The sequence below is a fragment of the Nematostella vectensis genome, chromosome 11, assembly GCF_932526225.1.
Source record: "Nematostella vectensis chromosome 11, jaNemVect1.1, whole genome shotgun sequence".
Lineage (NCBI taxonomy): Eukaryota > Metazoa > Cnidaria > Anthozoa > Actiniaria > Edwardsiidae > Nematostella > Nematostella vectensis.
This window is the reverse complement of record NC_064044.1, coordinates 14,958,951-14,971,574: the sequence shown is the minus strand read 5'-3', so window position 1 is coordinate 14,971,574 and position 12,624 is coordinate 14,958,951. Positions and strand designations below refer to the sequence as shown.

At 40.1% G+C, this 12,624-nt stretch overlaps 1 protein-coding gene and 14 non-coding genes across 15 annotated transcripts; all 15 read left to right on the top strand.

Annotated features, from left to right (window-relative positions):
* Nucleotides 1–344: 344 nt before the first annotated feature.
* Nucleotides 345–446, top strand: Trnaf-gaa. Its single transcript has one exon. It is a non-coding gene; the product is annotated as a tRNA-Phe (tRNA).
* A 993-nt stretch (nucleotides 447–1,439) lies between these two features.
* Trnaf-gaa lies at nucleotides 1,440–1,541 on the top strand. Its single transcript has one exon. It is a non-coding gene; the product is annotated as a tRNA-Phe (tRNA).
* Nucleotides 1,542–1,719: 178 nt separating this feature from the next.
* Trnae-uuc lies at nucleotides 1,720–1,791 on the top strand. Its single transcript has one exon. It is a non-coding gene; the product is annotated as a tRNA-Glu (tRNA).
* Nucleotides 1,792–2,781: 990 nt separating this feature from the next.
* Nucleotides 2,782–4,131, top strand: LOC125573834. Its single transcript, XM_048734632.1, has 2 exons — nucleotides 2,782–3,957; nucleotides 4,034–4,131. The coding sequence occupies exons 1-2, from the start codon at nucleotides 2,788–2,790 to the stop codon at nucleotides 4,064–4,066; spliced, it is 1,203 nt and encodes a 400-aa protein (XP_048590589.1). The 5' UTR covers nucleotides 2,782–2,787; the 3' UTR covers nucleotides 4,067–4,131.
* A 1,709-nt stretch (nucleotides 4,132–5,840) lies between these two features.
* Nucleotides 5,841–5,942, top strand: Trnaf-gaa. The gene has a single exon. It is a non-coding gene; the product is annotated as a tRNA-Phe (tRNA).
* Nucleotides 5,943–7,493: 1,551 nt separating this feature from the next.
* Trnaf-gaa lies at nucleotides 7,494–7,595 on the top strand. The gene has a single exon. It is a non-coding gene; the product is annotated as a tRNA-Phe (tRNA).
* A 432-nt stretch (nucleotides 7,596–8,027) lies between these two features.
* Trnaf-gaa lies at nucleotides 8,028–8,130 on the top strand. Its single transcript has one exon. It is a non-coding gene; the product is annotated as a tRNA-Phe (tRNA).
* Nucleotides 8,131–8,566: 436 nt separating this feature from the next.
* Trnaf-gaa lies at nucleotides 8,567–8,668 on the top strand. Its single transcript has one exon. It is a non-coding gene; the product is annotated as a tRNA-Phe (tRNA).
* A 455-nt stretch (nucleotides 8,669–9,123) lies between these two features.
* Nucleotides 9,124–9,225, top strand: Trnaf-gaa. The gene has a single exon. It is a non-coding gene; the product is annotated as a tRNA-Phe (tRNA).
* A 993-nt stretch (nucleotides 9,226–10,218) lies between these two features.
* Nucleotides 10,219–10,320, top strand: Trnaf-gaa. Its single transcript has one exon. It is a non-coding gene; the product is annotated as a tRNA-Phe (tRNA).
* Nucleotides 10,321–10,752: 432 nt separating this feature from the next.
* Nucleotides 10,753–10,855, top strand: Trnaf-gaa. Its single transcript has one exon. It is a non-coding gene; the product is annotated as a tRNA-Phe (tRNA).
* A 436-nt stretch (nucleotides 10,856–11,291) lies between these two features.
* Nucleotides 11,292–11,393, top strand: Trnaf-gaa. Its single transcript has one exon. It is a non-coding gene; the product is annotated as a tRNA-Phe (tRNA).
* Nucleotides 11,394–11,570: 177 nt separating this feature from the next.
* Nucleotides 11,571–11,642, top strand: Trnae-uuc. The gene has a single exon. It is a non-coding gene; the product is annotated as a tRNA-Glu (tRNA).
* A 183-nt stretch (nucleotides 11,643–11,825) lies between these two features.
* Nucleotides 11,826–11,927, top strand: Trnaf-gaa. The gene has a single exon. It is a non-coding gene; the product is annotated as a tRNA-Phe (tRNA).
* A 433-nt stretch (nucleotides 11,928–12,360) lies between these two features.
* On the top strand, nucleotides 12,361–12,462 carry Trnaf-gaa. Its single transcript has one exon. It is a non-coding gene; the product is annotated as a tRNA-Phe (tRNA).
* Nucleotides 12,463–12,624: the final 162 nt, after the last annotated feature.

The window sequence follows — 12,624 nt, the reverse complement described above, 5'->3', positions numbered from 1 at the left end:
TCGTATCATGATACTATTCTTCGCGCTTTTAATAAGCAAGAAAACATTTCCTAAGTTGAGCAGATATCCCATATGGTCTAGCGGTTAAGATTTCTGGTTTTCACCCAGACTGCCAGGGTTCGACTCCCGGTACGGAAAAATTTCTTTTATTTTAATCTAGAAGTTCTTACCGATTTAATTAGATAAAGTTTCGACTATTGCGCAAAAACAAAGTTTTGAATATTGCGCAAAAACAATTGCGGGGAAGAGCAGTCCTTCTTTGGTTGCCATTTTGGCACTTTTTATTTTTTCATACAAAATTCATCATATTTAAGCCCGAGCAGACGAAGTCTGGACATGAACATTCCGAAATAGCTCAGTTGGGAGAGCGTCAGACTGAAGATCTGAAGGTCCCTGGTTCAATCCGGAGAGTTTGTAGGAACTCTGAAAAATCCCGGGTTTCGGCATTTTTTAAAACCATTTTTGTTAACTGGAGCTCTTTCACAGTCAAGACGCGGCAGACATGTTTGTAAAGAATGGCACAAATATGAGCTTGATAAATTTATGGAGAAAACATCATCGTATCATAATACTATTCTTCGCGCTGTATTTAATCAAGAAAACATTTCCTAAGGTGAGCAGATATATATCCCATATGGTCTAGCGGTTAGGATATCTGGTTTTCACTCAGACGGACCGGGTGCTACTCCCGGTATGGGAAAAATGCATTTTTTTAAATCTAGAAGGTCTTACTTTTATAATTAGATAAAATTTTGATTTTTGCGCAAAAACAATGGCGAAGAAGAGCAGTCCTTCTTTGTTTGCCATTTTGCGCACTTTTTATTTTTTCATTCAAAATTCATCATATTTAAGCCCGAGCAGACTAAGTCTGGACATGAACGTGCCGAAATAGCTCAGTTGGGAGAGCGTCATACTGAAGATCTGAAGGTCCTTGGTGCAATCCGGAGAGTTTGTAGGAACTCTGAACAATCCCGGGTTTCGGCATTTCTTTAAACCATTTTTGTTGACTGTAGATTTTCACAGTCAAGACACGGCAGACATGTTTGTAAAGTATGGCACAAATATGAGCTTAATAAATTTATGGAGAAAACATCATCGTATCATGATACTATTCTTCGCGCTGTTAATAAGCAAGAAAACATTTCCTAAGTTGAGCAGATATCCCATATGGTCTAGCGGTTAGGATTTCTGGTTTTCACCCAGACTGCCAGGGTTCGACTCCCGGTACGGAAAAATTTCTTTTATTTTAATCTAGAAGTTCTTACCGATTTAATTAGATAAAGTTTCGACTATTGCGCAAAAACAAAGTTTTGAATATTGCGCAAAAACAATTGCGAGGAAGAGCAGTCCTTCTTTGGTTGCCATTTTGGCACTTTTTATTTTTTCATACGAAATTCATCATATTTAAGAACGAGCAGACTAAGTCTGGACATGAACGTGCCGAAATATCTCAGTTGGGAGAGCGTCAGACTGAAGATCTAAAGGTCCCTGGTTCAATCTGGAGAGTTTGTAGGAACTCTGGACATTCCCGGGTTTCGGCATTTCTTTAAACCATTTTTGTTGACTGGAGCTCTTTCACAGTCAAGACGCGGCAGACATGTTTGTAAAGAATGTCACAAATATGAGCTTGATAAATTTATGGAGAAAACATCATCGTATCATAATACTATTCTTCGCGCTGTATTTAATCAAGAAAACATTTCCTAAGGTGAGCAGATATCCCATATGGTCTAGCGGTTAGGATTTCTGGTTTTCACCCAGACTGCCCGGGTTCGACTCCCGGTATGGGAAAAAATATTTTTTTTTAAATCTAGAAGGTCTTACTTTTATAATTAGATAAAGTTTTGATTATTGCGCAAAAACAATGGCGAAGAAGAGCAGTCCTTCTTTGGTTGCCATTTTGCGCACTTTTTATTTTTTTATTCAAAATTCATCATATTTAAACCCGAGCAGACTAAGTCTGGACATGAACGTGCCGAAATAGCTCAGTTGGGAGAGCGTCATACTGAAGATCTGAAGGTCCTTGGTGCAATCCGGAGAGTTTGTAGGAACTCTGAACAATCCCGGGTTTCGGCATTTCTTTAAACCATTTTTGTTGACTGTAGCTCTTTCACAGTCAAGACACGGCAGACATGTTTGTAAAGAATGGCACAAATATGAGCTTGATAAATTTATGGAGAAAACATCATCGTATCATAATACTATTCTTCGCAATGTATTTAATCAAGAAAACATTTACTAAGGTGAGCAGATAGATCTTGGTCAGCGGCGCCAACATGGCTGCCACGGTGTTTCTGTGTCTCTGTTTAAACGATTAGTAGTAATTTGTACAAGCGACCTTGACCAATTATGTGGCCTTCGAACCTTTGCTTGGCTCAGACACTGAGGTTTATGTACTATTTCACCAAGTTCATGACCTTTTGGTGGCCTAGTAATCGTCAGTTTGTTGGTGTGCTCGATGGGGAACTTGTTGGCAGCCATGCTGAATCAACAAATTCATCATCCCCGAGTAGACTTGTCTACAGCAGCGCCTATCTCAAGTCAATAAGCAAGACTCAAAAGAAGCAAGTGCTCCCCAAAGATCTGTGGCAGGAGCTCAACTCCCTTGGAATTAGGAAACCATTTAGATCGAAACGAAAGCGACGGCCATTAAATTCCGGTCACCCTGTGTTGGACTCAACAGGAATCCCGCCTTTGTCTGAGACATCTGCGGCGCCCCCTAGTCAAACTGGATTTGGCATCGACTACTCGCGAATTGCACCGGCTAAACCGTCTATACCCAACATCATGATTTGTAATCTTCGCTCCTTAGCCCCAAAAGTGGAAGAACTCGAGTGCGTAATGGAGCATAACGGCGTTGATATTGCCTGCATTACGGAAACGTGGCTGTCTGATGAGATCTCTGATTCCCAAGTGTCCCTGAAGGATTTTACACTCTTTCGGAAAGATCGCCCATCTCACGCTGGTGGAATAGCAACCTATATTAGATCCGTTATTCCCTGTGTACGGTTGTCGGAGGCTGAACTCTCAGGTGCTGTTTCGGAGACAATGTGGATCCACGTCAAACCATTCCGGCTTCCTAGATCGGTGTCCACCATTCTCATAGGAGTCATATATCACCCTCCTCATGCATCTGCGGAGGATAATAACATGTTGTATTCACATGTTCAGGAGACTGTTGACCGTTTTTTGCGGTCTCACCCTGAAGCTTTGGTTTGTGTGACTGGTGACTTTAATCCTACATCGACCAAAATTTCACCTGTGCCGTTCAAGAGATCCGCCGGCCTCACCCAAACTGTGAATGTCTTAACCCGCGATACTGGGACACTGGATTGGTGCCTGACTAACAATCCTAAATGCCTCCAAGTTCCCAAACAGCTCCCAAAAATTGGCCGCAGCGATCATTACGGCGTTCTTATTCAACAAGCCCCGCCAAGTCAAAAGGGTGTCAAATGCACGATAACCAAACGAGACACGAGGGACAGCGCCCTGCGGGGGTTTGGAAGTTGGATTACGTCATTTTCTTGGGATGAGGTATATTGTCTCGACAATTGCAAGGAAAAGTTCGAACTTTTCTATCAGATCCTGTCAGATGCGATAAACCAATTCCTGCCACTCAAGACGTTCCGCGTCCATTCCACGGACAAGCCTTGGATTTCGACAAAAACAAAATCCTTTGTCGCCCGAAGACAGCATGCCCTTGTGCGGTATGGAAAGGACTCTCCAGCATTCAAAATGTGGAGGAATAAAGTTCAAAAGGCTATTTCATCTGCCAAAAAGTCCTTCTATAATAGCAAGGTCAAAAATCTTAAGGAGTCCAGTGTAGGGAAGTGGTGGAAGGAGATAAAGAATCTTTCTGGAGTTTCTGATGATTCTGGGCAGTGGTACCTCCAACTGGTTGATGGTCTGATTATTGACTCCGTTGACTCCCTGTGTGACAAGATCAATGACTTTTTTGTAAGTCTCACCTCGGGTTTCACCCCCCTGGCACAGTCGGATGTTAAAGAAATTATTGTGGATTCTGTACCTCCAGACCTGCTCGCAACGCCATGGGAAGCAGAATTAGCGCTCCGCGGGATCAAAGTAAAAAAAGCCCCTGGCCCGGACGGTCTCCCGAACATAATCTTAAAGGAGTTTGCTCATGAGCTTGGTCCCGTTGTTAGTGACATTTACAACGCGTCATTGGTTGAGGGATCGCTCCCTTCCCTGCTGAAAAGTGCAATTGTAAAACCCCTTCCCAAGCAGAAACCCGCTAAGTCTGTAGAAAAAGACATTAGACCAGTTTCTTTAACAAGTCAAGTTGCTAAAATAATGGAAAGTTTCACCTTGTCCCGGATTACGCCCTCATTAACTAGTAAACTTGACCCCAAACAGTTCGCCCTTGCAGGTAGATCAACTTCTCAAGCGTTAGTCTATTTATTACATCTCGCATTAGAAGCGCTGGATAATGGCAACTGTTCGCTAAGATTCTTTTTTGCAGACTTCAAAAAGGGCTTTGATATTATTGATCATCGTATCTTGCTAAGTAAGCTTTCTAGCTATGGGTTACACCCCTCCTTAGTCAGGTGGGTTGCCGCTTTTCTTCAAGGCAGGTCACAGAGTGTCCAAATTGCTAACTCGTCATCAGCTTGTAAATCCCCAAATGGTGGAATTCCTCAGGGAACCAAATTGAGCCCCATTTTATTTGCAGTTATGGTAGATGATCTAGTGCGCGCCTGGGGTCCTAGGGTGAAATACGTTGATGACTTATCTATTCTAGAAATAATTCCTCGCAACGCTCCATCTGTCATGAGACATATGGTAAATAATGTCAACAATTTCGCACAAAATAATAACATGCTGTTAAATCCTAGTAAGTGCAAGGAGATGCGGGTTGATTTTTTACAGTACAATAGTTCTCAGTGCCAACCAATAGCGGTCGGCGGTTCCGTTATTGAGTCAGTCACCAGTTTCAAGCTTCTCGGTGTGTATATCTCTTCGGACCTTAGTTGGTCATCGCACTGTGACTATGTGATCAAAAAGTCAAACCGTCGTCTCTATGCACTCAGAAAACTAAAATCATGTGGCGTCTCAGAAAGGGATTTAGTGTCTGTATACTGTTCTCTTATAAGGTCCATCTTAGAGTATGCCTGCGTTGTCTTTTCCAACCTTCCGCAATACCTATGTGCTGCCTTAGAAAGAATTCAAAAAAGATCTCTAGGAATAATTTTCGGTAGTGGCCTTAGCTACGAGGACGCCCTCGAACGCGCATGCTTGTCTTCTTTAGAGGCGCGGCGTCACAATGTGTGCAGAAAATTCATAAGCAATATCAAACAGGGGAGCGTCTTATACCCCCTAGTGTCAAGCAGACTTATATCCTTCAATTCGCCATACTCCCTAAGATCTAAGCGCGCACATAGTGTGGTTCCGGGTCGCACGGACCGTTTTTCCAAATTCGTCTCAGCGCAATATGCTGGGGATTTAATGTTATTATGAATTATGTATGGTGTAATGTATTTTGTAGTTAGCTGACCCCACCGGTAATTCAGTTGTAAAAGAACTGCAAACGGTTGAAATAAACGAGCATTATTATTATTATTATTATTATCCCATATGGTCTAGCGGTTAGGATATCTGGTTTTCACTCAGACGGACAGGGTGCTACTCCCGGTATGGGAAAAATGCATTTTTTTAAATCTAGAAGGTCTTACTTTTATAATTAGATAAAATTTTGATTTTTGCGCAAAAACAATGGCGAAGAAGAGCAGTCCTTCTTTGTTTGCCATTTTGCGCACTTTTTATTTTTTCATTCAAAATTCATCATATTTAAGCCCGAGCAGACTAAGTCTGGACATGAACGTGCCGAAATAGCTCAGTTGGGAGGGCGTCAGACTGAAGATCTGAAGGTCCTTGGTGCAATCCGGAGAGTTTGTAGGAACTCTGAACAATCCCGGGTTTCGGCATTTCTTTAAACCATTTTTGTTGACTGTAGCTCTTTCACAGTCAACACACGGCAGACATGTTTGTAAAGTATGGCACAAATATGAGCTTAATAAATTTATGGAGAAAACATCATCGTATCATGATACTATTCTTCGCGCTGTTAATAAGCAAGAAAACATTTCCTAAGTTGAGCAGATATCCCATATGGTCTAGCGGTTAGGATTTCTGGTTTTCACCCAGACTGCCAGGGTTCGACTCCCGGTACGGAAAAATTTCTTTTATTTTAATCTAGAAGTTCTTACCGATTTAATTAGATAAAGTTTCGACTATTGCGCAAAAACAAAGTTTTGAATATTGCGCAAAAACAATTGCGAGGAAGAGCAGTCCTTCTTTGGTTGCCATTTTGGCACTTTTTATTTTTTCATACAAAATTCATCATATTTAAGCCCGAGCAGACGAAGTCTGGACATGAACGTGCCGAAATAGCTCAGTTGGGAGAGCGTCAGACTGAAGATCTGAAGGTCCCTGGTTCAATCCGGAGAGTTTGTAGGAACTCTGAAAAATCCCGGGTTTCGGCATTTTTTAAACCATTTTTGTTAACTGGAGCTCTTTCACAGTCAAGACACGGCAGACACGTTTTTAAAGAATGGTACAAATATGAGCTTGATAAATTTATGGAGAAAACATCATCGTATCATAATACTATTCTTCGCAATGTATTTAATCAAGAAAACATTTACTAAGGTGAGCAGATATATATCCCATATGGTCTAGCGGTTAGGATATCTGGTTTTCACTCAGACGGACCGGGTGCTACTCCCGGTATGGGAAAAATGCATTTTTTTAAATCTAGAAGGTCTTACTTTTATAATTAGATAAAATTTTGATTTTTGCGCAAAAACAATGGCGAAGAAGAGCAGTCCTTCTTTGTTTGCCATTTTGCGCACTTTTTATTTTTTCATTCAAAATTCATCATATTTAAGCCCGAGCAGACTAAGTCTGGACATGAACGTGCCGAAATAGCTCAGTTGGAAGAGCGTCAGACTGAATATCTGAAGGTCCTTGGTGCAATCCGGAGAGTTTGTAGGAACTCTGAACAATCCCGGGTTTCGGCATTTCTTTAAACCATTTTTGTTGACTGTAGCTCTTTCACAGTCAAGACACGGCAGACATGTTTGTAAAGTATGGCACAAATATGAGCTTAATAAATTTATGGAGAAAACATCATCGTATCATGATACTATTCTTCGCGCTGTTAATAAGCAAGAAAACATTTCCTAAGTTGAGCAGATATCCCATATGGTCTAGCGGTTAGGATTTCTGGTTTTCACCCAGACTGCCAGGGTTCGACTCCCGGTACGGAAAAATTTCTTTTATTTTAATCTAGAAGTTCTTACCGATTTAATTAGATAAAGTTTCGACTATTGCGCAAAAACAAAGTTTTGAATATTGCGCAAAAACAATTGCGAGGAAGAGCAGTCCTTCTTTGGTTGCCATTTTGGCACTTTTTATTTTTTCATACAAAATTCATCATATTTAAGCCCGAGCAGACGAAGTCTGGACATGAACGTGCCGAAATAGCTCAGTTGGGAGAGCGTCAGACTGAAGATCTGAAGGTCCCTGGTTCAATCCGGAGAGTTTGTAGGAACTCTGAAAAATCCCGGGTTTCGGCATTTTTTTAAACCATTTTTGTTAACTGGAGCTCTTTCACAGTCAAGACGCGGCAGACATGTTTGTAAAGAATGGCACAAATATGAGCTTGATAAATTTATGGAGAAAACATCATCGTATCATAATACTATTCTTTGCAATGTATTTAATCAGGAAAACATTTCCTAAGGTGAGCAGATATCCCATATGGTCTAGCGGTTAGGATTTCTGGTTTTCACCCAGACGGCACGGGTTCTACTCCCGGTATGGAAAAAATGCATTTTTTTAAATCTAGAAGGTCTTACTTTTATAATTAGATAAAGTTTTGATTATTGCGCAAAAACAATGGCGAAGAAGAGCAGTACTTCTTTGGTTGCCATTTTGCGCACTTTTTATTTTTTCATTCAAAATTCATCATATTTAAGCCCGAGCAGACTAAGTCTGGACATGAACGTGCCGAAATAGCTCAGTTGGGAGAGCGTCAGACTGAAGATCTGAAGGTCCTTGGTGCAATTCCGCAGAGTTTGTAGGAACTCTGAACAATCCCGGGTTTCGGCATTTCTTTAAACCATTTTTGTTGACAGGAGCTCTTTCACAGTCAAGACGCGGCAGACATGTTTGTAAAGAATGTCACAAATATGAGCTTGATAAATTTATGGAGAAAACATCATCGTATCATAATACTATTCTTCGCAATGTATTTAATCAAGAAAACATTTCCTAAGGTGAGCAGATATATATCCCATATGGTCTAGAGGTTAGGATATCTGGTTTTCACTCAGACAGACCGGATGCGACTCCCAGTATAGGAAAAATGCATTTTTTTAAATCTAGAAGGTCTTACTTTTATAATTAGATAAAATTTTGGTTATTGCGCAAAAACAATGGCGAAGAAGAGCAGTCCTTCTTTGTTTGACATTTTGCGCACTTTTTATTTTTTCATACAAAATTCATCATATTTAAGGCCGAGCAGACGAAGTCTGGACATGAACGTGCCGGAATAGCTCAGTTGGGAGAGCGTCAGACTGAAGATCTGAAAGTCCCTGGTTCAATCCGGAGAGTTTGTAGGAACTCTGAAAAATCCCGGGTTTCGGCATTTTTTAAACCATTTTTGTTAACTGGAGCTCTTTCACAGTCAACACACGGCAGACATGTTTGTAAAGTATGGCACAAATATGAGCTTAATAAATTTATGGAGAAAACATCATCGTATCATGATACTATTCTTCGCGCTGTTAATAAGCAAGAAAACATTTCCTAAGTTGAGCAGATATCCCATATGGTCTAGCGGTTAGGATTTCTGGTTTTCACCCAGACTGCCAGGGTTCGACTCCCGGTACGGAAAAATTTCTTTTATTTTAATCTAGAAGTTCTTACCGATTTAATTAGATAAAGTTTCGACTATTGCGCAAAAACAAAGTTTTGAATATTGCGCAAAAACAATTGCGAGGAAGAGCAGTCCTTCTTTGGTTGCCATTTTGGCACTTTTTATTTTTTCATACAAAATTCATCATATTTAAGCCCGAGCAGACGAAGTCTGGACATGAACGTGCCGAAATAGCTCAGTTGGGAGAGCGTCAGACTGAAGATCTGAAGGTCCCTGGTTCAATCCGGAGAGTTTGTAGGAACTCTGAAAAATCCCGGGTTTCGGCATTTTTTAAACCATTTTTGTTAACTGGAGCTCTTTCACAGTCAAGACACGGCAGACACGTTTTTAAAGAATGGTACAAATATGAGCTTGATAAATTTATGGAGAAAACATCATCGTATCATAATACTATTCTTCGCAATGTATTTAATCAAGAAAACATTTACTAAGGTGAGCAGATATATATCCCATATGGTCTAGCGGTTAGGATATCTGGTTTTCACTCAGACGGACCGGGTGCTACTCCCGGTATGGGAAAAATGCATTTTTTTAAATCTAGAAGGTCTTACTTTTATAATTAGATAAAATTTTGATTTTTGCGCAAAAACAATGGCGAAGAAGAGCAGTCCTTCTTTGTTTGCCATTTTGCGCACTTTTTATTTTTTCATTCAAAATTCATCATATTTAAGCCCGAGCAGACTAAGTCTGGACATGAACGTGCCGAAATAGCTCAGTTGGAAGAGCGTCAGACTGAATATCTGAAGGTCCTTGGTGCAATCCGGAGAGTTTGTAGGAACTCTGAACAATCCCGGGTTTCGGCATTTCTTTAAACCATTTTTGTTGACTGTAGCTCTTTCACAGTCAAGACACGGCAGACATGTTTGTAAAGTATGGCACAAATATGAGCTTAATAAATTTATGGAGAAAACATCATCGTATCATGATACTATTCTTCGCGCTGTTAATAAGCAAGAAAACATTTCCTAAGTTGAGCAGATATCCCATATGGTCTAGCGGTTAGGATTTCTGGTTTTCACCCAGACTGCCAGGGTTCGACTCCCGGTACGGAAAAATTTCTTTTATTTTAATCTAGAAGTTCTTACCGATTTAATTAGATAAAGTTTCGACTATTGCGCAAAAACAAAGTTTTGAATATTGCGCAAAAACAATTGCGAGGAAGAGCAGTCCTTCTTTGGTTGCCATTTTGGCACTTTTTATTTTTTCATACAAAATTCATCATATTTAAGCCCGAGCAGACGAAGTCTGGACATGAACGTGCCGAAATAGCTCAGTTGGGAGAGCGTCAGACTGAAGATCTGAAGGTCCCTGGTTCAATCCGGAGAGTTTGTAGGAACTCTGAAAAATCCCGGGTTTCGGCATTTTTTTAAACCATTTTTGTTAACTGGAGCTCTTTCACAGTCAAGACGCGGCAGACATGTTTGTAAAGAATGGCACAAATATGAGCTTGATAAATTTATGGAGAAAACATCATCGTATCATAATACTATTCTTTGCAATGTATTTAATCAGGAAAACATTTCCTAAGGTGAGCAGATATCCCATATGGTCTAGCGGTTAGGATTTCTGGTTTTCACCCAGACGGCACGGGTTCTACTCCCGGTATGGAAAAAATGCATTTTTTTAAATCTAGAAGGTCTTACTTTTATAATTAGATAAAGTTTTGATTATTGCGCAAAAACAATGGCGAAGAAGAGCAGTACTTCTTTGGTTGCCATTTTGCGCACTTTTTATTTTTTCATTCAAAATTCATCATATTTAAGCCCGAGCAGACTAAGTCTGGACATGAACGTGCCGAAATAGCTCAGTTGGGAGAGCGTCAGACTGAAGATCTGAAGGTCCTTGGTGCAATTCCGCAGAGTTTGTAGGAACTCTGAACAATCCCGGGTTTCGGCATTTCTTTAAACCATTTTTGTTGACAGGAGCTCTTTCACAGTCAAGACGCGGCAGACATGTTTGTAAAGAATGTCACAAATATGAGCTTGATAAATTTATGGAGAAAACATCATCGTATCATAATACTATTCTTCGCAATGTATTTAATCAAGAAAACATTTCCTAAGGTGAGCAGATATATATCCCATATGGTCTAGAGGTTAGGATATCTGGTTTTCACTCAGACAGACCGGATGCGACTCCCAGTATAGGAAAAATGCATTTTTTTAAATCTAGAAGGTCTTACTTTTATAATTAGATAAAATTTTGGTTATTGCGCAAAAACAATGGCGAAGAAGAGCAGTCCTTCTTTGTTTGACATTTTGCGCACTTTTTATTTTTTCATACAAAATTCATCATATTTAAGGCCGAGCAGACGAAGTCTGGACATGAACGTGCCGGAATAGCTCAGTTGGGAGAGCGTCAGACTGAAGATCTGAAAGTCCCTGGTTCAATCCGGAGAGTTTGTAGGAACTCTGAAAAATCCCGGGTTTCGGCATTTTTTAAACCATTTTTGTTAACTGGAGCTCTTTCACAGTCAAGACACGGCAGACATGTTTTTAAAGAATGGTACAAATATGAGCTTGATAAATTTATGGAGAAAACATCATCGTATCATAATACTATTCTTCGCGCTGTATTTAATCAAGAAAACATTTCCTAAGGTGAGCAGATATCCCATATGGTCTAGCGGTTAGGATTTCTGGTTTTCACCCAGACGGCCCGGGTTCGACTCCCGGTATTGGAAAAATGCATTTTTTTAAATCTAGAAGGTCTTACTTTTATAATTAATAAAAAGTTTTGATTATTGCGCAAAAAAAATGGCGAAGAAGAGCAGTCCTTCTTTGTTTGACATTTTGCGCACTTTTTATTTTTTCATACAAATTTCATCATATTTAAGCCCGAGTAGACGAAGTCTGGACATGAACTTGCCGAAATAGCTCAGTTGGGAGAGCGTCAGACTGAAGATCTGAAGGTCCCTGGTTCAATCCGGAGAGTTTGTAGGAACTCTGAACATTCCCGGGTTTCGGCATTTCTTTAAACCATTTTTGTTGACTGTACCTCTTTCACAGTCAAGACACGGCAGACATGTTTGTAAAGAATGGTACAAATATGAGCTTGATAAATTTATGGAGAAAACATCATCGTATCATAATACTATTCTTCGCAATGTATTTAATCAAGAAAACATTTCCAAAGGTGAGCAGATATCCCATATGGTCTAGCGGTTAGGATTTCTGGTTTTTACCCAGACTGCCCCGGTTCGACTCCCGGTATGGGAAAAAATACATTTTTTTAAATCTAGAAGGTCTTACTTTTATAATTAGATAAAGTTTTGATTATTGCGCAAAAACAATGGCAAAGAAGAGCAGTCCTTCTTTGTTAGCCATTTTGCGCACTTTTTATTTTTTCATTCAAAATTCATCATATTTAAACACGAGCAGACTAAGTCTGGACATGAACGTGCCGAAATAGCTCAGTTGGGAGAGCGTCAGACTGAAGATCTGAAGGTCCCTGGTTCAATCCGGAGAGTTTGTAGGAACTCTGAACATTCCCGGGTTTCGGCATTTCTTTGAACCATTTTTGTTGACTGTACCTCTTTCACAGTCAAGACACGGCAGACATGTTTGTAAAGAATGGTACAAATATGAGCTTGATAAATTTATGGAAAAAACATCATCGTATCATAATACTATTCTTCGCAATGTATTTAATCAAGAAAACATTTC

Bases quoted from the DNA above. Each gene is read 5' to 3' on its own strand.
- LOC125573834 (XM_048734632.1), top strand. From the start codon at position 2,788: ATGATTTGTAATCTTCGCTCCTTAGCCCCAAAAGTGGAAGAACTCGAG. The intron at 3,958-4,033 runs GTAAGTCTCACC...CTGTACCTCCAG, and splicing joins ACAAGATCAATGACTTTTTT to ACCTGCTCGCAACGCCATGG.